Source organism: Equus quagga, chromosome 15 (genome assembly GCF_021613505.1).
Source record: "Equus quagga isolate Etosha38 chromosome 15, UCLA_HA_Equagga_1.0, whole genome shotgun sequence".
In the NCBI taxonomy this organism is placed as follows: domain Eukaryota; kingdom Metazoa; phylum Chordata; class Mammalia; order Perissodactyla; family Equidae; genus Equus; species Equus quagga.
In genome coordinates, this window is record NC_060281.1 from 73049459 (window position 1) to 73072009 (window position 22551).

General features: G+C 39.4%; 1 protein-coding gene across 5 annotated transcripts in view; it reads left to right on the forward strand.

The window, feature by feature from the left end:
* The window catches only part of MAPKAPK5 (MAPK activated protein kinase 5), a 40824-nt gene that overhangs the window by 6803 nt on the left and 11470 nt on the right, over window positions 1-22551 (forward strand). For 2 of the 5 annotated variants that reach the window (XM_046641099.1, XM_046641100.1), the window contains exons 2-8: window positions 4776-4849; window positions 5346-5421; window positions 6696-6793; window positions 8295-8403; window positions 9874-9963; window positions 10719-10814; window positions 20000-20080. In XM_046641099.1, coding sequence (XP_046497055.1) covers window positions 4776-4849; window positions 5346-5421; window positions 6696-6793; window positions 8295-8403; window positions 9874-9963; window positions 10719-10814; window positions 20000-20080 — 624 coding nt within the window. The remainder of the gene's footprint in view (window positions 1-4775; window positions 4850-5345; window positions 5422-6695; window positions 6794-8294; window positions 8404-9873; window positions 9964-10718; window positions 10815-19999; window positions 20081-22551) is intronic. The other 3 variants (XM_046641102.1, XM_046641103.1, XM_046641101.1) reach the window with 2 other exon arrangements.

Below are 22551 nucleotides of genomic sequence, written 5' to 3' on the forward strand. Positions count from 1 at the left end.
TTAATTTCTCTTGTTATTTCTTCTTTGGCCCATTGGTTATTTAGAGGGGTGTTACTTACTTTCTAAATATTTGTCAATTTCCTCGTGTTGCTTTATAGCTTAATTCCATTGTGGTTAGAAAACTTTATATAATTTTTAAAAATTTTTTGAGACTTATGATCTAGCATATGGTTTGTTCTGGAGAATATTCTATGTGTGCTTGGGAAAAATGTATACTCCCCCATTGTTGGATGGAGCGTTTTATAGATGTCATTTAGGTGAGGTTGGTTGAAAGTGTTGTCTCCTATATCCTTAGTGATTTTCTGTCTAGTTTTTCTTTCTCTTGAGAGTGGGGGTACTGAAAGGTACAACTATTATTTTTGAATTGTCTATTTTCCTCTTAAATTTTGTGAATTTTTACTTCACGTATTTTTGGACTCTTGCTAGGTGGAAGCAATATAGGTTTATAATGATCATATCTTCCTGACGAATTGACCTTTTTAGCATTATAAAAAGTGCCTCTCTCTGTTAACATCTTTTAAAGTCTATGTCTGTTGTCAGTGTAGCTACTCCAGCTCTCTTACGTTTACTCGTGGTATATCTTTTTCCATTCTCTTATTTTTTTTCTTTTTATTTATTGTACTAAAATACACATAACATAAAATTTACCATCTTAACCATTTTTTTTTAAGGTTTTATTTTTTTCTTTTTCTCCCCAAAGCCCCCCAGTACATAGTTGTATATTCTTCGTTGTGGGTCCTTCTAGTTGTGGCATGTGGGATGCTGCATCAGCGTGGTTTGATGAGCAGTGCTATGTCCGCGCCCAGGATTCGAACCAACGAAACACTGGGCCGCCTGCAGCGGAGCGCGCGAACTTAACCACTCGGCCACGGGGCCAGCCTCCCATCTTAACCATTTTTAAGTGTATAGTTCAGTGCTATTAAATATATTCATAATGTTGTGCTACCATCACCAACCATCCATCTCTATAACTCTTTTCATTTTGTAACACTGAAACTCTGTACCCATTAAGCAGTACTCCTCATTGCCTCCTTCCCCCCAGCCCCTAGTATCCACCATTCTACTTTCTGTCTCTATGATTTTGACTACTGTAAGTACCTCAAATAAGTGGAATCATATGGTACCTGTCTTTTTGTAACTGGCTTATTTCACTTAGCATAATGTTTTCAAGGTTCATCCATATTGTAGCATTTCCTCCCTTTTTAAGGCTGAATAATAAATATTCTGTTGCATGTATACACCAGATTTTGCTCATCCATTCATCTGTCATGTTTTAGCTATTGTGAATATTGCTGCTGTGAACGTGGTTGTACAAATATCTCTTCAAGACCCTCTTTCAGTTCTTTTGGGGTGTATACCCAGAAGTGGAATTGCTGGATCATATAGTAATTCTATTTTTAATGTTTTTGAGGAAGCACCATGCTATATTCCACGACGGCTGTACGTTCCCACCAACAGTGCACAGGGTTCCAATTTCTCTACATCCTCTCCAACACTTGTTATTTTCTGTTTTCTTGATAGTAGCCATCCTAATGGGTGTGAGATGGTATCCCATTGGAGTTTTGATTTACATTTTCTTCATGATTAGTGATGCTGAGCATCTTTTCATGTGCTTATTGGCCATTGATTTGTCTTTGGAGAAATGTTTATTCGAGTCCTTTGTCCATTTTTTTAATTGGGTTGATTGGGGGTTTTGTTGTTGAGTTTTAGGAGTTCTCTATATACTCTGGATATTAATCCCTTATCAGGTATATGATTTGCAAATATTTCCTCCCATTCTGCCTTTTCACAGTGTTGCACAAAATTTTAAAATTTTCATGGGAAGTCCATTTTGTCTATTTTTTCTTTTGTTGCCTGTGCCTTTGGTGTCATATCCAAGAAATCATTGTCAAATCCAATGTTGTGAAACTCTTGCCCTATGTTTTCTTCTAAGAGTTTTATTGTTTTAGGTCTTACATTTAGGTCTTTGGTCCATTTTGAGTCAATTTTTGTATATGGTGTTAAGTAAGGGTTCAACTTCATTCTCTTGCATGTATGTGGATATCTAGTTTTCCCACAACTATATGTTGAAATCCTTTTATTTTTAACTTGTTTGCATCTTTGAATCTAAAGTATGTCTCTTATAGACAGCATATAGTTGGATCTTTCTAATACAGTAAATTTTTTGCTATATTATTTTTATATTATAAATATATTTATTTTATTTACTTATTATTTTGTTAGTATTATTATTTACAAAAATAGGCAATGGATAGATTTGCCTGTAGGTTGTAACTTGTGGCTCCCTGCTTTAGAAGGATTCTCAAGAATTCATTCCATGTGTCTATATCCTTATTAATTTAAGGCAATGTGTATATTTCTTTAGCAGAACCCAGTCAATGTGTGTGTCATTGATGCCTTTGAAGTGGTTCATAATTTCCTCTAGTAAGTGTTTTAATTGACCCATGCCTTCCTACCTTCTCCTTTGTCATTAAAATATGTGAGAAAACATGCCATCTACACATAGAAGAGTCAACAATGTGAGAGTGTTACTTCTTTTGCCCAGCTGGGCTTAGTGAAGCCTTAGCACTGGTTAGTGTTTATAGTGCCATCAACAAAGGTGCAGGAATTACAACTGAGAAAGAGGACAAGAGGTGTAGGAAAAATGGGGTTCAGAAATCAGGGCTGTGGAGAGGTCTGTTAGTACTTCTCTCACCTTCTGCAAAGCCAGGTGTCAAAACTCCAGTCAGAGCCTCTACAAGTCGAACTGTCTTGGCTGTCTATCAGGTAGATTACCATCTTAATAAGCACCAGTACAGTGAAGAATTTGGTCTGAGGTTATTTTCACATCTCAGGAACTGAGCATATGAACAGTCCTTTGATATGATTATAACATAGAACAAATCTCTGTTTTCCATTGAGTCTTCTATGAGAGTATGTTTTCATTAGAGTTGAGGAGAGGAGGGCTTTGGCAAATGATTTTCCTCTATCATGAAGCTTAGATTATGCTCCAGCTCCCTCTTTCCCAATCCTGTATTCCTCTCCATCTTCTCAGACACTTCTAAATCCAACAGGCCATGCAGTGGAAACATGAAGGAGGTAGACAGGTTAAATGAGTAGGTTTGAGTTCTGTTTAGGAGGTGGTGAGTGGAGACAGAGCCTGGGGACCTCCCCGATTGGGCAAGATTCGTCCCTAATCTTCAATGCCAGAACCTGGGCAGCTGCCCTTGATAGCTGCAATGGTGCTGGAGAGGAGGCCAAAGCCATGGGTTCTAGTCTCGTTAGTGCTTGTAACTCACTGTGTAACCTTGACAAGCTCCTTAACTCCGATGGACAGTTTTTCAGAAGTGAGTTTGTGTGATGATCTTGCTGGTCTCTCCCAAGTCAATATCAGTATCACTCCATCATCGGCTTTAGTCCACCTTTCTAGTCATTCATTCCACAGTTATTGAGCACTTACTATATGATGAGAACCTTTATCAAGAACTGGGCAGCAGAAAGGTGTGGAGATGAGTACTAAGTTTGTTTTATACACTTGCATATTCATTGGGCAGAAGCTCTGTTTTTCTCTCTGAACTTAGTCTGTTGTCTGGCATATAGTAACTGCTCAGTGAGTGTGTGTTACATGGACAAATATCCTGTTCTCATACACTAGGAATCAGAATTCTAGTGCTAAATATGGTCTATCAGATTTTCATTGCAACAAAACAATTTGAAAGTCTCATGAGTTTTGGCCTAATTTCTTAAGGTCTGCAGGTGGTTTCCTGTTCTACCTGTGGAACTCTGAAAAATGAATTTTAGCTTACCACAATTGAAATATATAGTTTCTTGCCTAAAAACATATGGCAACAGAAGCTCAACATACAATGACTAGATAGGCATTCCATAAAAACTTTCACTAAACTGTAGAGGCTCTATCTGGAACTATTGAAAGCTATTAAAAACTATAGAAAATAGAGTTACACAATGAATGCGACAACATCTTTGTACTCAAAGTGGTGCTGTTGAAAATTCGATAAATTAACTATTTTGTTTGAACCTTTAAGTCTCAATTTATTCAGTTATTCCAACAATTTGATCAACTTATTCAAGGATATAGGCCTCTATATCATAGCAGCATATATCAGACCAGTCTTTCTGAAATCTAGAAAACACACTTTATCATTTTAGCAAATAAGTATTTAGTAATAAAGCATCTTGAAAGAATATCTTCCCCCTACACTCCAAAAAAAAAAAGAAAAACCAAATAAAACCCCCACATTGAGTGTTTACTCAAATGGACCTTGTAGATGAGCTGAAGAATTTCTTTTTATTCTAAGTTTTTGCTATCCCTCTTGTTAAAAAACAATCCCTAACCTAGTCACTTAAGACAAAATATCTAATTATAAAGCCCTACAGAACATAAAGCTCTGCTTATCAGATTGTCTCAGAAAATGAGATGTTGAGGAATAAATTCTTCTCATGTACCACCTCTGCTTAATTATTTGGCTTTTTTTTTTTTTTAGCTGAGGAAGATTTGCCCTGAGCTAACATCTGCTGCCACTTCCTCTTTTTTTGCTTGAAGAAGATTAGCTCTGAGCTAACATCTGTGCCAGTCTTCGTCTATTTTGTATATCGGTCACTGCCACAGCCTTGCTGACAAATGGGCTAGGTCCTTGCCTGAGATCCAAACCCGCAAACCAGGGCAGCTGAAGTAGAGGGTGCGGAACTTTAACCACTTGCCTACGGGACTGGCTCCTGTTCAGCTTTTTAATTGGAGGATTATTCTCTGCCCCCTCCCTTTTTTATTTTAATAGGAAACCTCCATTTTAGAGGAATACAATATCAATTGGACTCAGAAGCTGGGAGCTGGAATTAGTGGTCCAGTTAGGTAAGAGACCCATGTGCAAACTATGACAAAATTGCTCTGAAAAGGGCCATTTGAAATTCATTTTAAATTAGAAGCATCAGGTGTGCCAGATTTGTAAACTAGCCTAAATTTAGCAAGTGGAGGTATTTATGTTAGGCTTTTTCTCATCCATTTAGAAATACATTTAAGTGACCAAGTCAACGTGGTCTGTGATAGAATCATTTACGATGTCGATACTGTGGGGCCACTGTGAGAGTTGCCTGTAGCCAGCAGAGGCATTATTTTCCTCTTGGCCAGCCTCCTGTTGATTTCACATGGCTCAGGAGCTGAGGCCTGTGAAACGTGGGTGAGCTGCTTCTCTGCCTCTCCACCTGCTAGCCCTGGAGGCAAGTGTGTTCTGATGCACCTGGATATATTCTTGATTAGAAGTACAAATGTCAGAGAACAAATTTGTTAAATTAGTTTTCACTGTAATATAGATGATTTCTGATTGATTTTATTTTTCCTTCAAATCTAGAGTCTGTGTGAAGAAATCTACCCAAGAACGGTTTGCACTGAAAATTCTTTTTGATCGTCCAAAAGCAAGAAATGAGGTATGGTCCTTTATTGCCTTGACTTGCTCAAATATTTGAAATGCCTAAGAATTAATAAGTAAGGCAGCTTCCTGAAGAGAATGCAGAGATGCACCAAGAATTTTATGTCCATACTTCTCCCTTTTCCCTTTTCAAGTTATCATCATAAAGCAGTCTCATATCCAGCAGTCCCAAAGGCTGTTGGTAGAATCTTGTTTCCCTTCAACCACCTCCTGCTCTTTTTCAATCAATGTGATTGCTGTACCCTGAAGTATTCAGGTTTGCTTCAGCTTTTGCTTATTGGAAAAGGTCCTAGAAGAGTGGAGATAAAAGAGGACGAAGAATGGTCTGGTGAAGAGTGTCTTGAAAGTGTGCTTCAGGAGGGCTCAGATGATGTGAAATTCTAGTTTTTAAAGGTTTTATTTTTTTCCTTTTTCTCCCCAAAGACCCCAAGTACATAGTTGTATATTTTTAGCTGTTGGTCCTTCTAGTTGTGTCATGTGGGATGCCGCCTCAGCATGGCTTGATGAGCAGTGCCATGTCTGCACCCAGGATCTGAACAGGTGAAACCCTGGGCCACAGAAGTGAAGCATGCAAACTTAACCACTTGGCCACGGGGCCAGCTCCCTGATTCCAGTTTTTAAAAATAGACCTTCAGGGCCCCCCAGTGGCATAGCCATTAAGTTTGCAGGTTCCACCTCTGCGGCCTGGGGTATCCCGGGGTTTGCCAGGTTGGATCCTGGCACAGACCTACACACTGCTTGTCAAGCCATGCTGTGGTGGCATCCCACATACAAAATAGAGGAAGATGGGCACCGATGTTAGCTCAGGTACAATCTTCCTCACCAAAAAAAAAAAAAAAAAAAAGGATTGGCAACAGATGTTAGCTCAGGGCCAATCTTTCTCACACATAAATATATATATACACCTTTGTGTTAAATGATCTGGATGTGGTGATGACATGTTAGTAATGTGCAGTGAATGACTAATTCTTTTGCTTAGAGATATACGAATAATTTCTGAAATAAAATGAATTATTTGTGAAATTTTTCATTTGCTAATAGATAGGACAGTAGAAAGTAAATTTCTTGGTGAGATTTTATTCATGGAAACAGCATTAAGGAGATAATCTGTGTATGAAAACTTTTTTTTTTTTACATCATTCCAGGTGATAAAGTTTTTTTACTGTAATAGTTTATCCCCTGTGCCTAGTGTGGTCAGTTTTTTGGGGGAAGTTTGGAGAGAAAATGTTGGCGTCCCCTATGTACAGAAACATTTCCTCTGCTCTTTTTAAGGTACGTCTGCACATGATGTGTGCCACACACTCAAATATAGTTCAAATTATTGAAGTGTTTGCTAACAGTGTACAGTTTCCTCATGAGTCCAGCCCCAGGTAAGACCACACGGGGTCATCATCACATGCCCACCTCTCCACATTTAGGCCAAGGTGTAGTGGGGTCTTCCTCTCCTTGTGCCCTCTCTTTCTCTCCCCACCCCTTTCTCTCCTTCCCTGCCCCTCTTCTGTCCTTTACTTTTTATTTTGGAAAATTTCAGACATTTGTAAAAGCAGCCAGAAGTATGTAATGAATCCCCAAGTACCCATCGCCCAACCTCAACAGTATCGACTCACTGCCAGTCTTGTTTCATCTAAACCCCACCTACTCTCTTGGCCCCCTGATTATTGTGATTACTTTCTCTTTTTAAAAAAAAAAAGCATGTAATGTGGAATTAAGACAGATTCCATTTCAAATTAGTGAAAGGGGACTAAATATTCTAGGCAATGTCTTAGAGGTTGATATGGCAAAAAGCCCTACTTGCTTAGTCTGACGTTCCTTTTAAAGGATGAAACCAACATTATTCTTTTAGCTGCCAAGTGTTTGGTAAGCCCATTGGGTGGCATTTTAAGTCTCTTCCAGGGAATTCAAAATTAAATAAGGTATGGTTTCTGTTGAGGGGACTGAGATGTGAATCTATCATCAGAGCATTGTGATAGGCACCAAGGAGAGACATCCATAAAATATTTTGAGCTTACAAAGGAGGAGAGCTGCTAATTGTAGGCTGGGGAGGCGAGATGTCTCACAGAGCAGTTATGTGGGGGCTAAGACTTGAAGGCGATGGGTAGAAGTTTTCCAGGTGGAGAAAGAAGATGGATATGTAAAAACAAATGGGAAATCAAATAATTATTTCTTAGAACTGTGCTCTGTTGGTGAAAGCATTTGGATGGAAGCTGGAAGCATTTATATCAAAGAATGGTAATAAAATTTAGATTTTTTTTTAGACAACATGAAAATTTTTGCTTTTATTTAGTAGCTGTCTAACCCTGTCAGCTGTCTTGCTGGGCATGCTGTTGGTTCACAGGGAATACTAGCGGAGTAGGGGTGGGGAGTGGAGAGAGAGAGACGCGTGCACAAACACACACACACACACAATGAGAATGAATAACCAGGACAGCCCAACACCCAGCCACATGACTTGAAATTCATGTCCTACACAAAGTCATATTCTGTTTTCAATTCACTTTCAGTCTAGCTGCCCTAAAATATATATACAAAACATATCACTTAAAAGATCACCCCCTCTTTAACAAGTTCTAGTCACCCTTTAACAAGTCACTCTTTAACAAGATCTAGTAATAAGTATAGCATCTTCAAAAGGATCATTGTCTTCAAAACTAATTCTTTTACTCCCATTTTAGCTTCTTAGAAAGTTTTAGGTCAGACGTATTCCTTAGCTTTAGTGTCTTGTTGGTAGTGACAAGGGTTCCAACTCAGAGGGGCTTGGCAGGACTAGACTTAGGAAGTAGAGACACGCTTTGTAGATGAGGTATATAGGTTAGCTACTTGATGTTTCAGTTTTTTTTTTTTAACTTAACAAAATCAAATGCTTTCAAACAGGGCTCGACTCTTAATTGTAATGGAGATGATGGAAGGGGGAGAGCTATTTCACAGAATCAGCCAGCACCGGCACTTTACAGAGAAGCAAGCCAGCCAAGTAACAAAGCAGGCAAGTTAACCCCGGGTACCGATCAAACTGCCAACAATGTTGGTTAACAAGCACAATTTCATTGGGGGGAATAAAAGAAAGCTTGAAGAAAAGCTCTATTTGATCTCTCATTGCCTGCTTTGTTATGTAATCAGAAAAGATGCCTTGACAGGAGAAGTGTGACCCCTTTTATACTTTGGGGGGCGACTGTCTTCTGAAGTGGTTGTCAATTGTCTATTATCAGATTTAAATAAACTCTGGTAGGAAGGTAATCTGAACTCTTTTGTAGACTGTAAATATTTTAGACATATAGCTTCTAAGCACCGTTATTGGACTTTGAGATAAAATGCTGCGGATACCACCAGAAAGATTGTATGGTAGAAACATATGTTCTAAGACAATTGTGTAGAAGATACTTTTTGCTTATGAGTCATCTTTCTTTCATCAGATTTTTAGTATTCTATAGTATTATTATTAAAATCCTGTAGTATTTTAATAGGTCTTTGTAATTCTGGATTATTCCTGGTTATTTTCTATTTTGACATCACATTTTATTGCTAGAGACATGATTTATGTCACAAACAATCCTAGGAATCCAACTGGAAATAATAACTTCTTGAGGAGATGAAAAGCTAAACCTTCAAGGCTTATCTTCAGGCCGAGCAAGAAAGGCAAGGAAAAGCAGGAAGCATAGCCCAATTGATTCTTAAGAGAAAATCCTTCCAAATTTTCCATGAGCCTCAAGCATTTTTTGATGCCTCCTTTCTGGCAGGGAGGAACTAATATTTGGAATACCAAGACAATTCCATACTGAGAGTTGAAGAACAGGTAGAATTTGTTCTTTCTATTTAATTTAAAAAACCACAACTTGTATCTTACAAATATTAGGACTAAAGGATGAGCTCTAATAATCTTCTTATAAAACAAAAACCCTTCAAATCCACCTGAACAGGCAACATTTTAACAAGTGGGATGAGCAACCTGGAATATCAGTGGGAAAATCCAGTCAGCTGCTTTCCGTTTTTCTTAAAGGAAGAGCTTGAAGTTGAGCTCCCTGGAGAGTGCAGTTTTCTCTGGAGCCAGGCGTCGGTGCCCACTGCCTGTGGGGAGCCCAGGCCTGCTGAAGACTGCCTGGCACAGTGTTTTCTCTGCAGTGTTTGTCACCCCTCAGATGAATGCAAGTGGAAGCATTTCATTTTTCCCATTTCATACAGGATTTAACCATCAGTTTATTCTGACAAAGAATTGTTTTACTGTTGTATTTTTCTTTTTGTTTAACAAAATACAGATTGCAGTTAAACTAGCTTAGTTCATTTCTATTTCTTCGTACACAAGGTCTCATGTAATTTCTGCTTTAAAATTGAAAACTGACCACAGTCTTAATTGACTTAATTAAGGATCATTTTTTTTAACATCCTGCATTCTCTAAACCAGAGGCATTAAAGAGTTGTCTTTTCTAAGAGGTGCTTGCTCCATTCTGTCCTTTTCCAGATCGCTTTGGCTCTACAGCACTGTCACTTGTTGAACATCGCGCATAGAGACCTCAAGCCTGAAAACCTGCTCTTCAAGGATAACTCTTTGGTAAGAGGACTTGCTTTTCTGCATCTTAGTGCTGCCGATCTCAATATAGTTCAGGAATGGGTGTGTGGGTGTGTATGTTTTTAGAGTGCTCTGAATCCATCATGAAGAGGCTTTAGACCAAAGTGCTTCAAGCAGTTTACTTTTCCTACTTGTTCCCTTGCTAGAGGCTCAGAGAAATTGTACCATACCCTGGCATTGATAATTTTGGATGATATTGATATGTATTTGTAGGACTTAAAATTTGGGATGTTATTTGGAGGGGCTTTGGGAAGGGTTACATGCTATTATATGTGCTGTTATACATGACCTTGAAACTCAGTAGTTGTATTTGCTATTAACCTTGATAAGGTGTGTTTTCCTCTCCAGCCTCACCCTCGGCACCATGTCCACCACGTAAGTTTCTCTGGCTATCACGAAGCTAATGTTAAGAATGAAGCAGCACCCTGGACTGATGAGAGATAATGGGCCAATAGATAGAGTCGGGGGGCATTTGGCTAAGCTCTTGGTTTTAGTGCTGCCTTCACGAGTTATAAAACAAGGCTAACTATGAGTGGGTAAAAATTCCTTACTACTGTATTACAAAGAACAATTCCTTAGTATGAATCATGGACTCCAATCCTGAGGACATGCTACTCGTAGGCTCAGGTCTCGGCCAGTAACTCATGAGAGTGCAAGGTAACATGTCTTGCATCTGGATTTTCCTTTAATGTTTACTGAGAACTCTGGAGCAATGACTCCCATTTGTTTTATTTCAGGATGCCCCAGTGAAGTTGTGTGACTTTGGATTTGCCAAAATTGACCAAGGTGACTTGATGACACCCCAGTTCACTCCTTATTATGTAGCACCTCAGGTAAGCATGTGCTGTTTCTGCCATAAGATGTATCACCAAGCTGCCTCTAGATTCTTGTTTCTTCTGTTCTCCAGCACAAGTAGGCATCTATTACAAATGGGAGGAGGAGAAGTCAGCTTCAGAAACCTACAGGCTGCTTAATTTGGTGTAGGCTTTTTATTCTTTTAAAATCAATTTTATTGAGGTATGATTTATATACAATAAAGTATTCCTACTTTAAGTGTAGTTTGATGAGGTTTGACAAATGGATATTCCTGCATGATCACCACCACAATCAAGATAGAAAACATTTTCATCACTTCGAAAGCTGTCTTGTGTGCCTTTGCAGCCAGTCTCCTCCCAGCTTAACCCCTGGCCTCAGACAACCACTGATCTGTTTTCTGTCATTATTGGTTAGTTTCGCCTGTGTAGAATTTCATAAGAAAGGAATTCCTGTACTTTTTGTGTTTCACTTCTTTTGCTCAGCGTGTTTTTACAATTCGTCCATGTTGCTGCATGTATCAGTAGTTAGTTCCTTTTTATTGCTAAGTAGTATTCTATCATATGACTAAGCCATATTTGTTTATCCATCCAGTGACTGATGACCATTTGAGGTTGTGTCCCATTTTTTGCTGTTATGAACAAAGCTGCTAGGTACATTCATTAACAAGTTTGGGGGAACATATTTTTCCCCTCTTAAGTAGTATCTTTTTCCAAAATGGTTGTGCCATTTTACGTATGCGCCAGTAAAGTATGCTTTACGCACCAGTATGGTTGCTTCATGTTCTTACCGCCAACTCATGTTTGTTAGTATTTCTAGTCTTAGTCATTCTGGTAGGTACGTAGTGTTATTTCATTATGGATTTAATTATAGCATTTTCCTGATAGCTCCTGTTGTTGAGTATTTTTTCATGTGTTTATTGCCATTCTGTTGTGAAAGATGGTACAACATTCTGTTGTGAAGTATGCATACGGATGTTTTGACCTTTTTTGTTGTTGTTGGTTTTGTCTAAGAATTTTTTATTGTATTCTGGATACAAGTTCTTTATTGTACATATGTATTAATTTTTTACTGCTGCTGTAACAAATTGCCACAAACTTATTGGCTTAAAGCAGCATGCATTTATTACCTTATAGTTTTGGACGTCAGATGTCTGTGGTGGTTCAAGGTGTCAGCAGGACTGTGTTCCTTTTGGAAGCTCTAGGGGAGAATCCATTCCTTTGCTTTTCCTCCTTCTAGTGGCTGCCTACAACCTTTGGCTTGTGGCCTCTTCTTCCATTTTCAAAGCCAGCAGGGTAGCGTCTTCCAATCTCTCTTTCTGACTCTGACTCTCTTGCCTCCCTCTTTTAAAGACTATTGTGATTACAGTGGACCCATCTGGATACTCCAAGATAAACCCCATCTCAAGATCCCTAATTTAATCACATGTGCGAAGTCCCTTTTGTGATATAAATTAACATTCACAGGTTCCGGGGGTTAAGACATGAACATCGTGGGGGCCATTATCCTGCCCACCACAGATATATTACTAACATTGCTCTCAGTCTGTGGCTTGCTTTTCAGTTTTCTCAACAGTCTTTTGAATAGTGTAAGTTTTTGATTGTGATTGAGTCCGATTCACCAGTTTTTTTTTTGGTCAGCCTTTTTGTTCCTCTCTAAGAGGTCTTCCCATACCTATGGACAGGAAGATTTTCTCTTGTTTTCTTGTTAAAGATTATAGTTTTAGGTTTTAAATTTCAGACTATGATCCATTTGAGTTATTTTTTTGTGTATATATATATAAAAATAAGGGTCAAGTTGGAGCCGGTCTGGTGGCGTAGTGGTTCAGTTTGCCCATTCTGCTTCAGCAGCCTGGGGTTCACCAGTTCGGATCCCAGGTGTGGACCTAGCACTGCTCATCAAGCCTTGCTGGGGTAGGCGTCCCACATATAAAATAGAGGAAGATGGGCACAGATGTTAGCTCAGGGCCAGTCTTCCTCAAGGAAAAAAAAAAGGGTCAAGTTTCTTTTTTTTTTCCTTTTGTATCTCAAGTTGTTTCCACATCATTTGCTGAAAAGACTATTCCTTGCATCATTGGATTACCTTACAGTTTTGTTGAATTGAATTATCTTGCAGTTTTGTTGAAAATCAATTGACAATATATGTGTTGGTCTATTCTAGACTCTGTTTTGTTTAGTTCATATACATGTTTATCCTGATAGCAATATCATCTGGATTACTGTAGCTTTATATTAAGTCTTGACCTCAGGTAGTATAAGTCCTTCAAATTTATTGTTTTTCAAAATTGTTTTGACTATTCTGGATCCTTTGCAATTCTCTGTAAATTTCAGAATGCACTTCTCTATAACAGAAAAACTTCTTGGGATTTGATTTGGATTGTGTTTGATCTGTAGATGAATTTGGAGGGAATTAACATCTTAACAATTGAAAGTCTTCCAATCAATGAAAATGGTGTATCTCTCCGTAGGTCTTTAATTTTTCTTAGAAATGTTTGTATTTCTTAGTGTATAGGTCTTACACATATTTTCTTAAACTTATTCCTATATTTTATGTTTTTAGATGCTATTGGAAATGATATTTAAAAAAATTTCATTTTACAATTGTTTGTTGCTAGTTTATAGAAATACAAATGATTTTTGATCCCTTGTATCCTGGGATCTTACTAAATTCATTTATTAATTCCTAGTAGTTTCTTTTTTTTAAAAGATTGGCACCTGAGCTAACATTTGTTGCCAATCTTTGTCTTTTTTTTCCTTCTTCTTCTCCCCAAAGCCCCCCCAGTACATAGTTGTATATTCTAGTTGTGAGTGCCTCTGGTTGTGCTATGTGGGATGCCGCCTCAGCATGGCCTCACGAGCTGTGCCATGTCCGCGCCCAACTGGCGAAACCCTGGGCCGCTGAAGCAGAGCGCGCAAACTTAACCACTCGGCCACGGGGCCGGCCCCTCTAGTAGATTTTTTGTAGATCTATTAAGATTTTCTACATACAAGATCATGTCATTTGTAAATACAGTTTTACCTTGTTCTTTCCAGTATGTTTGCCTTTTATTTCTTTTCCTTGCTTTATTGTACTGGCTGGGACCACCAGTTGAAGATAGGTGATGAGAGCAGACATCTTTGCCTTGATTTTGATGTTACAGAAAAAATGTTCAATCTTTCACCATTAAGTATGATATTAACTATTAGGTTTTTTTGTAGATGTCCCTTATCAGGTTGAGGAAGCTTCCTTCTATTCCTAGTTTACTGAAAGGGAATGTGTTAAATTTTGTCCACTGCTTTTTCTGCATCTATTGAGCTGATGATATATGTTTTCTTCTTTATTTTGTTAATATGATGGATTAATTGATTTTCAAATGTTATACCAATCTTGCATGCCTAGGATAAACCTCCCTTAGTCAAGATGTATTTGTCTTCTTGCTTGATTTTATTTGCTAATATTTTGTTAAGGATTTTTGTGTCTTTTAACAAGAGGGATATTGGTCCATAATCTTTTCTCATAATGTCTTTGCCTAGTTTCAGGGTATCAGGGTGATGCTAGCCTCATGCGATTGGTTGGGAAGTGTGTCCTCGCCCTTTATTTTCTGAAACAGTTTGTATAAGATTGGTATTTTAGAGTTTTCATTGTGGGAAGGTTTTTAATGATGTAATCAATTTAAAGAATAGATATAGATCTATTGAATTTTTGTATTTCTTCTTGAGCCAGTTTTAGTAATTTGTGTCTTTCAAGAAATTTGGCTATTTGTTGTTGAATTTATTGGCATAAAATGATGATATTCTCTTATTAACCTTTTAAATATCTTTAGGGTCTGTAGAGACAGAGGTGAATCGTTCTTGTGCCTGGAGCGGGCTTGCTGCTTCTGCTGTTAGCCTGTTAGTTGTGGGGGCACCCCTCGAATCAGCCTGCTCAGGAGCTGAGCTGAGTTTGAGTTTTTTGTTGCTATGGTTATCTTCAGGGCACCACCAGCTTGAGACTCTTCTCCTGTTACCTTGTGTTTAGGGTGGGGGCTGGGGTGCCACAGGGGTTTTTTCATGTTCCTTCTCCACCTTCAGCTCTGGCCTTGCCTGTGCACATGTGCTTTAGAGGCGCTCTCCCTGCACAGTCTCTCCTCCCATGGCAGTAGACTGCTGTTACTTGTTACTTGGTGCTTGCTAGCCTGGTGGCGGTGATGGCAGTGAGGGTGGGAGGTATCTTTTTCTGAACTAGTCTCAGTTTTAGGCAGCTCATGTCTTCTTGAGTCTCATGAGCATCTGCTGGAAGTTGGTGTAGAAGAGCCTACGAGTGAGTGTGAACTCGCCTTGTTTCTGTGGCTCCGAGGGAGTCTGCCGACCCCTCATGCTAGCCCACACTTTGCCTTTAGCAATTTTGTTAAAAATTTAGCTGGATTCTTTTTACCCACGTGGCATGCTACAGTGCTTCCTCCTGGGCTCTGTCACAGATGAGCCAATCTTTACATCTTGTCCCCTCTTGGAAGGGCCTTTCTTTAGATTGCAGAATACTTCGTTGCCATGAGACCTCTGGTCTCTGACGGTTTCAAGAAAAGTGATGATTTGGTAGTTATCTGGCTCTTCCTTGCTGTTGGGTGGGAGAGGAGAGTGACACTCTCCAGCTTTCTACATTCTGGACAGAAATAGAAGTCCCAGCAATTTGATTAGGTGGGGGTGGGTGTTTGTTTTTCTTTCTCAGAGTCTGTTGAGTTTCTTGGATCTGTCAGTTTATAGTGTTTATCTGCTTAGGAAATGCTTCACACATTTCTTCAAGTATTTTTCTGCTCATCCTCTCTCTGCCTTTTTTCTGAGACTCTAATTACATGTATGTTAGATCACAGGACACCGAGGTTCTGATCTTTTTTTTTCATCTTTTTTTCTATCTTTGCTTCACTTTGGCTAGGTTCTCTTGCTAGGTTTTCAGTTTCGCTACTCTTTTCTTCTGCACTGTTTAATCTGTGAATTTCTTCATTTCAGATTTATATCATCTGTTTCTCTTCTCATTTTGTTCATGTTTACTTTTATGTAAACATGAACATATTTAAAACTTATTTAAATCCTATCTGCTAATTGCATCATCTCAGTCATTTCTGAGCCTGCTTTTATTGACTAATTTTTTCCTTCCTGTTTATGGATCACATTTTCCTACTTCTTTGCATGTTTAATAAATTTTGATTGGATGCTGGATGTTGTAATATTATGTTGGTGAATGTCTGGATTCTGTCGTCATTTAAGAGTATTAAAGATTGCTTTGGCAAATGGTTAACTTATTCTGGATCAACTTGATTGTTTTGAAACTTGTGTTTAAGTTCTGTCAGGGCAAGTCTAGATTAGGCTTTATTCTACGGCTATTTCAGCCCTTCCTCCCAGATGAAACACTTCTGGGTCCTCTATCGATGCCCTAGGTGTTCAGTGAGGTCTCTTTCCTCTGGCTAGTTAGGCCTCAGATATCTCCTGGAGTTCTAAGACGTCTGGGAATTATTCAGCTTACAGCTCCCTAATAGTTGTTCTAGTACCTTGTTGCTTCCCTGGCCTCATGGAGTCTTGCTCTGCTGTATGCAGCTGACTATTTAGCCAAAGACTCAAAGCGATCCTTATGCAGATTTTTGTGTCGTTTTTCCACAATTGGTACTCTGCTCCACAAATTTTAGCCACATTGCTGAACTCTGTGAGCCTCCGATACCCTGTTTCGATTCTCTTTCCCTGCACTGCCGAAAGTGCCGCTCGGAAGGTGATAGGGCTTAGCACATTTGCTTGCTCTCTCTCAGGGTTCACTGACCAATACTGCCTATTGTTCAGTGTCAGAAAATAGCTATTTCTTGTATTTTTTCCAATATTGTAGTTGCATATGGTGGAATGCAAGTCCTGCTGGTTAATCCGTCATGGCCGGAGTGTCATCTGTTCTTTATATAGCTGGTGTTCGTTGTTTTCAAGATTTGTTTTACGAAGGAAGCCATTTTTTCTTTAAAAAGCTATTTTCTTGAGGTATAATTGATACATGATAAACTATACGTATTTAAACTGCACTATTTGTAACGTTTGACATGCATATTTATAGAGACTCATTAAACCATCATCGCAAAGTAGTGAACATATCCATCACCCCCGAAAGCTTTACCCTGCCCCATGGTAATCCTTCCCTGCCTCTGTCCTTGTCCCCTCATTCCCAGGCAACTGCTGATCTACCTCCTGTCACTATAGATGAGTGTGCGTTTTCTGTAGATGTACGTATAAAGTAGTGTATCATATAGTATTTTCTTTCTGAGGGGTTTTCTTTCACTCGGTGTAATTACTTTAAGATTTATCAATGTTGTTGCATGTCTCAGTAGTTCCTTCATTTCTTATTGCTGAGAAGTATTCAGTTATGTGGATATAGTATACCATGATTTGTTTATCCACTCATCTATTGATGGACATTTGGATTGTTTTCACTTTTTGGCTATTACAAATAAAGCTTTTATAAATGTTTGTGTACAAGTTTTTGTGTGGACATTTATTTCCTTTCGCTTGGGTAAATACCTAGAAGTCGGATGGCTAAGTCATATGGTAGATATGATTAACTTTGTTAGAAACTGCCCAGTTGTTTTCCAAAGTGCTTATACCATTTTACATTCCCATTAGCCGTGTATGAAAGTTTCAGGTCCTCCACATTCTTACTAGTATTTGGTATGGAAAGTCTTTTTAATTTTAGCCATTTTAGTGGTTATGTGGTAGTATTTCATTGTGGCTTTAATTAGCATTTCCCTAATGAATAATAATGTTGACCATTTTTTCATGGTGCTTCTTTGCCTTCTGTATATTTTCTTTGGTGAAGTGTCTGTTCTCATATTTTCCCTATTTTTTTTTTTTTTTTTTGGAGGAAGATTAGCCCTGAGCTAACATCCACCGCCAATCCTCCTCTTTGCTGAGGAAGATTGGCCCTGAGTTAGCATCCGTGTCCATCTTCCTCCACCTTATATGTGGGATGCCTGCCTCAGCATGGCTTGATAAGCAGTGCAGAGGTCCATGCCTGGGATCTGAACCAGTGAACCCTGGACCACCAAAGCAGAGGGTGTGAAGTCAACTGCTGTGCCACCAGGCTGGCCCCATCTTGTCCTGTTTTTTAAATTCTTTTTTTTCTTTTCTTATGGCTGAATTTGAGAGTTCTTTATATATTTTAGATATAAGTCCTTTATCAGATATATGCTTTGGAAAGATTTTCTTCCAGTGTATGTCTCATCTTTTCATTCTCTTAACAGTATCTTTTGAAGAGCAGTGTCTTTTGAAATGTCCATCAATAGATGAGTGGATAAACAAAGCAGTGTCTTGTTAAGAGAACAGTGTCTCTTAATGGTGTCTTTTATCAGTTTTTAAAAATTTTTTATGGGCTCAGCTTTTGGTTTCCTATATAAGAAATCTTTGTCTAACTCAAGATCACAAAGATTTTCTCCTACCAGTTTTATAGTTTTAGGTTTTACATTTAGGTCTATGATCCAGTGTGAGTTAATTTTTGTATAATGTGTGAGGTATGGATCCAAGTTCATTTTTTAGCATTTGGATATCCACTTGGTTTGGCACCATTTGTTTAAAAGGCTATCTTTTCTCTACCACATTGCTTTTGAGCCTTTGTCAAAAATCAGTTAAATGTATACATGTGGGTTTACTTTTGGATTTTCTGTTGTGTTCTGTTGGCCTCCTTGTCTCTCTTTACACCAATACCATATTGTCTTGATTATTGTAGCTTTTTAATTATTCTTGAAATAAGGTAGTATTAGCCCTCCAACTTTGTTCTTCTTTTTCATAGTTGTTTTGGCTATTCAAATTTCTTTGTATTTCCCTATGTACTTTAGAATCAGCTGTTGATTTCTACAAAGAAGCCTGGTGGGATTTTGACTAGGGTTGTTTTAGAAGTATAGTTCAATATGGGAGCACTGACATCTTAACAATATTGAGCCTTCTGAAAAATAAGCAAGCTGTATTGGCTCATTTATTTTTGTCTTTAGTTTTGCTCAGCTATATTTTGTAGTTTTCAGTGTACAGGTCTTTTACATGTTTTGTTAGATTTATCCTTAATATTTTTTATGTTGTCATACATGGTATTTTCTTTTTCAGGTTTAATTAATTCACTTTATTCTTTTAAAGATTGGCACCTGAGCTAACAACTGTTGCCAATCTTCTTCTTTTTTTTTTCTTCTTATTCTTCTCCCCAAATCCCCCAGTACATAGTTGTATATTGTAGTTGTGAGTGCCTCTGGTTGTGCTGTGTGGGACACCGCCTTAGCATGGCCTGATGAGTGGTGCTATGTCCATGCCCAGGATCCAAACCAGCGAAACCCTGGGCCACCAAAGCTAAGCAAGTGAACTTAACCACTCGGCCATGGGGCTGGCCCCTAATTCACTTTATTCTTTTTGTATACAAACACTATGTGGTGGCCACTGCTGGAGCCTGGGTGCTCTGCACAGAGACTCTGACGTGGATCTTTACAAGATAGTCAGTGAATTTCTGATAGGAGACTTGGTGAACACAGTCTTTTTTTAGAGGGCTTAGAGATGGCCTCAAAGGTGGCCTTGGCAAAGTTGCCCAAGATGGCAGTCCAGCCCCTGGCCAAGGTATAGCAGTTATCAGTGCCTACTATCAACAGCAGCTTCCTGGGTACAGAGGCCAAGACAATGGCACTGGGTCTGTCTGAGTGGATGAAGCATGCCAGCACAGAGTTGCAGCATCCTGTCATCTTGCAAGGAACCGTGTGGAGTTTCCAGTCTTGTTCGCCTGAGGTCCCACTGCACAGGACAATGGAGAGCTTGGCTAGGATGCCTGGCCCCATGGATGGCAGTGGTTACCTCCTTGGAGCACTTAGCACCCAGACCGACGTGACTCTTATAGTCCTGAATGGCAACAAGTAGCTTGAACCTGATCCGCTGGCCAGCCCTGTTCTGCTTTACACGGGCATTAAGGGACATCGCCAGAAAAAGTCAGTGATCTCAGATGCCTTGATGGGCAGGAAGAAGAGATAAATCTCATCCAGGGACTTGATCTTCATGTCCTTGATCTGGGCAAACACTGATAAATTGTTGGTTGTAAGAGGGGAAGAAAGGGTTTTGAGAGTGTTGTGTTTGCATGGAGTTCTTTTTACTGTTGACTGCCAGTGTCTATCCTCTTCAGCCTTCCAGCACTCTGTCTCAAGTTGCAGGTCATGGGTGTGATTTTCAGTTGATTGTCCCCTGTGGTCTGACTCTGACAGGTACTGGAGGCACAGAGAAGGCATCAGAAGGAGAAATCGGGCATCATACCTACCTCGCCGACACCCTATACCTATAACAAGGTAGGTAGGAGACACTTACCATCACCCCTCAGGTAGGGCCCCTTTTCTCCTAGGAGGAGTTTGTGGTTCTCTGAGAATATGGCCAATTCCATTCTTATCCCTTAATATTCCTGCCCAAAAGGCTGGAAGCAGCCACACATGCAGAAGAGTATTTGGAACTCAAGTTTTTGTCTGAGGAAATATGATATGAAGTTCTTAGCAATTTAGGTTTTGTGGCAAGAACCAAGGGCTATGGTCATCTGTAGGTTATTTATTTGGTTACCTGTACAGTCCACTGACTACCTTTAAAATATATGGTTGTCTTGCTTTTTTTGAGGCGGAGGCCATTTCTGAGAACATTTCATGCCCATTCATGGTACCATTCTTTCTCACCCCATAAAATATCCAACTTGGAACAGTGTCTGGTACACATAGCAAGTGCTCCTAAGTGTTACCTAGTACTATCATAGTTCTTAATCTGTAACCTACACATCAAGCTTCTCTGTTCTAAAGCACAGAGGTTTAGGGCCTTTTGAAGCAGGTCCTGGAGGTCCTAGAGTTGCTGAGTAGATCAGACAAAAATGATGCTGCTTGGGGACTCAAGGCTGGATCTAGATGACAGAGAGGGAGCTGAGGATAGTAAAAAGGCGGGATGGCTCTTCCTGGGTCCCACACTTTCGAGGGCCCCACATATTCCTAACACACACACAGGCACACATGCATACATAGCAAAGGACACACAGGCTCCTCTGCCCCTCAGGACCCTGCACTTGGCACTGGCACAGTGTGACCAGAACTGTAAATATCTACTTTCACGATTAACACTGTGCAGTCCCCAAGTAGTCACTGCTCCACACCTTCTTGCTCTAAAAACTCAAACTCTAGGCAGCTGTGGCCTTACGTAGTAAAGGTTTGAGGAGTGGGCCGATTACAGGATCAGAGTCAGAAACTGCTCCCTGCTTCACAATGCAGGCAGAAATTAAGTGATAGAAGCTCTTAGATAACACATTCATTTACTTGCTAAAATCTTCTCAGTGTGAATGCAGTGGATTCTTGTGTGATATATTATTTCCCAGTACTATCTTTTTCTTCTCTTCCTGTTCCATTTTGTGAAACTAGTGGTGCTCATGAATTAGCATGGCATTCATGAAAATTACACACTGTACAGAAGTAACATGCTGAAATAGTAAATAGTTCATACTAATTTTGAATGTGTATATATGTTGGTCTAGATACAATCTTTATATTGGCAACTAAATGAGTACTGAATGCTACATTTGCAAATAATTTTTTAAATTTTTCTTTTTCTTTTTTTTCTTTTTTTTTGCTGAGGAAGATTTGCCCTGAGCTAACATCTGTGTCCAGTCTTTCTCTGTTTTGTATGTGGGTCGTCACCACAGCATGGCTGATGAGTGGTGTAGGTCTATGCCTGGGAACCAAACCCAGACTGCTGAAATGGAGTGCACCAAACTTAACCACTAGGCCACTGGGCCAGCCCCTGCAAATAACTTTTTAAATAAAAATATGTAATAAGATATAATGCATACATAAACCTTAATTAAAAACAAAAAAAGAGGCTGTAGGCTGGGAGACTTGCTCTGGCTTCACCACTATTCAGCTTCATGACGTTGGTTAGGTCACTTAGTTTCACTCTTGACAGTTGACCTTATGGATGACAAGATCTCTGTAGTATCAGTTTCCTATGTGTAAAGTGAGAGATTTGAACCATCTTTAAGCCTCCTTTTTACCTCTATAATTTAATAATTATGTTCTATGGCATGAGTCTTGTCATCTAAAAAACACCTGTTAGTATGATGTCAAAATATGGGTGAGAGTCTCTGAGACATACCATTTTCTGGGCTTCTCTCAGAGCCCAGCCCACAGCTGTGGTGTGAAGAAGAGTGTGTGGCCGTAGTGGCAGGTTCCCTGGGCCTCCTTTCTTAGGCAGACACTGCTTTTGTCCTGCAATTCAAGAGAGGCTGTAATTCAAGCCTCTAAGGACCCAGTTTCCAAGGCAGGTGGAGCTATATTTAACTAAAATAGGAGTCCTTTATTAATAATCATGTTGTGACTACAGGCCATGGGGTCACCTTTATACCTACAGACATGGTAGTTGGTGGCAGTTTTCTTTCTTTCAGAATGTTTCCGCCAAGAATGGTGTGCCATCTTGCAGATGGGTACAGTGAGGCTTTATGTGGCCAAAGGAATGCTTTTAGACTTCCTGTTCTTGACTCCAGTGTCTCTCCCTGATCTGTGTCAAACTGCTTTGGGTTTTCTGAAATGACTTTGCTATATCATGGAGTCAGTCTGCCTGTGTCTTAGCTGCTTGGTTTCTGTACCCTCAACCCAGCCCAGGATGACAGAGTACATGGTTCACAACCAGCAGGCTTATATCTGTTACTTCTCTGGCTGAGGACAAAGTATCCTACACCTGTACCCAAGGATCAGATAGCGGCTTGGGCCTACAGTGTGAGAAGAAAAGTCACTCTTTA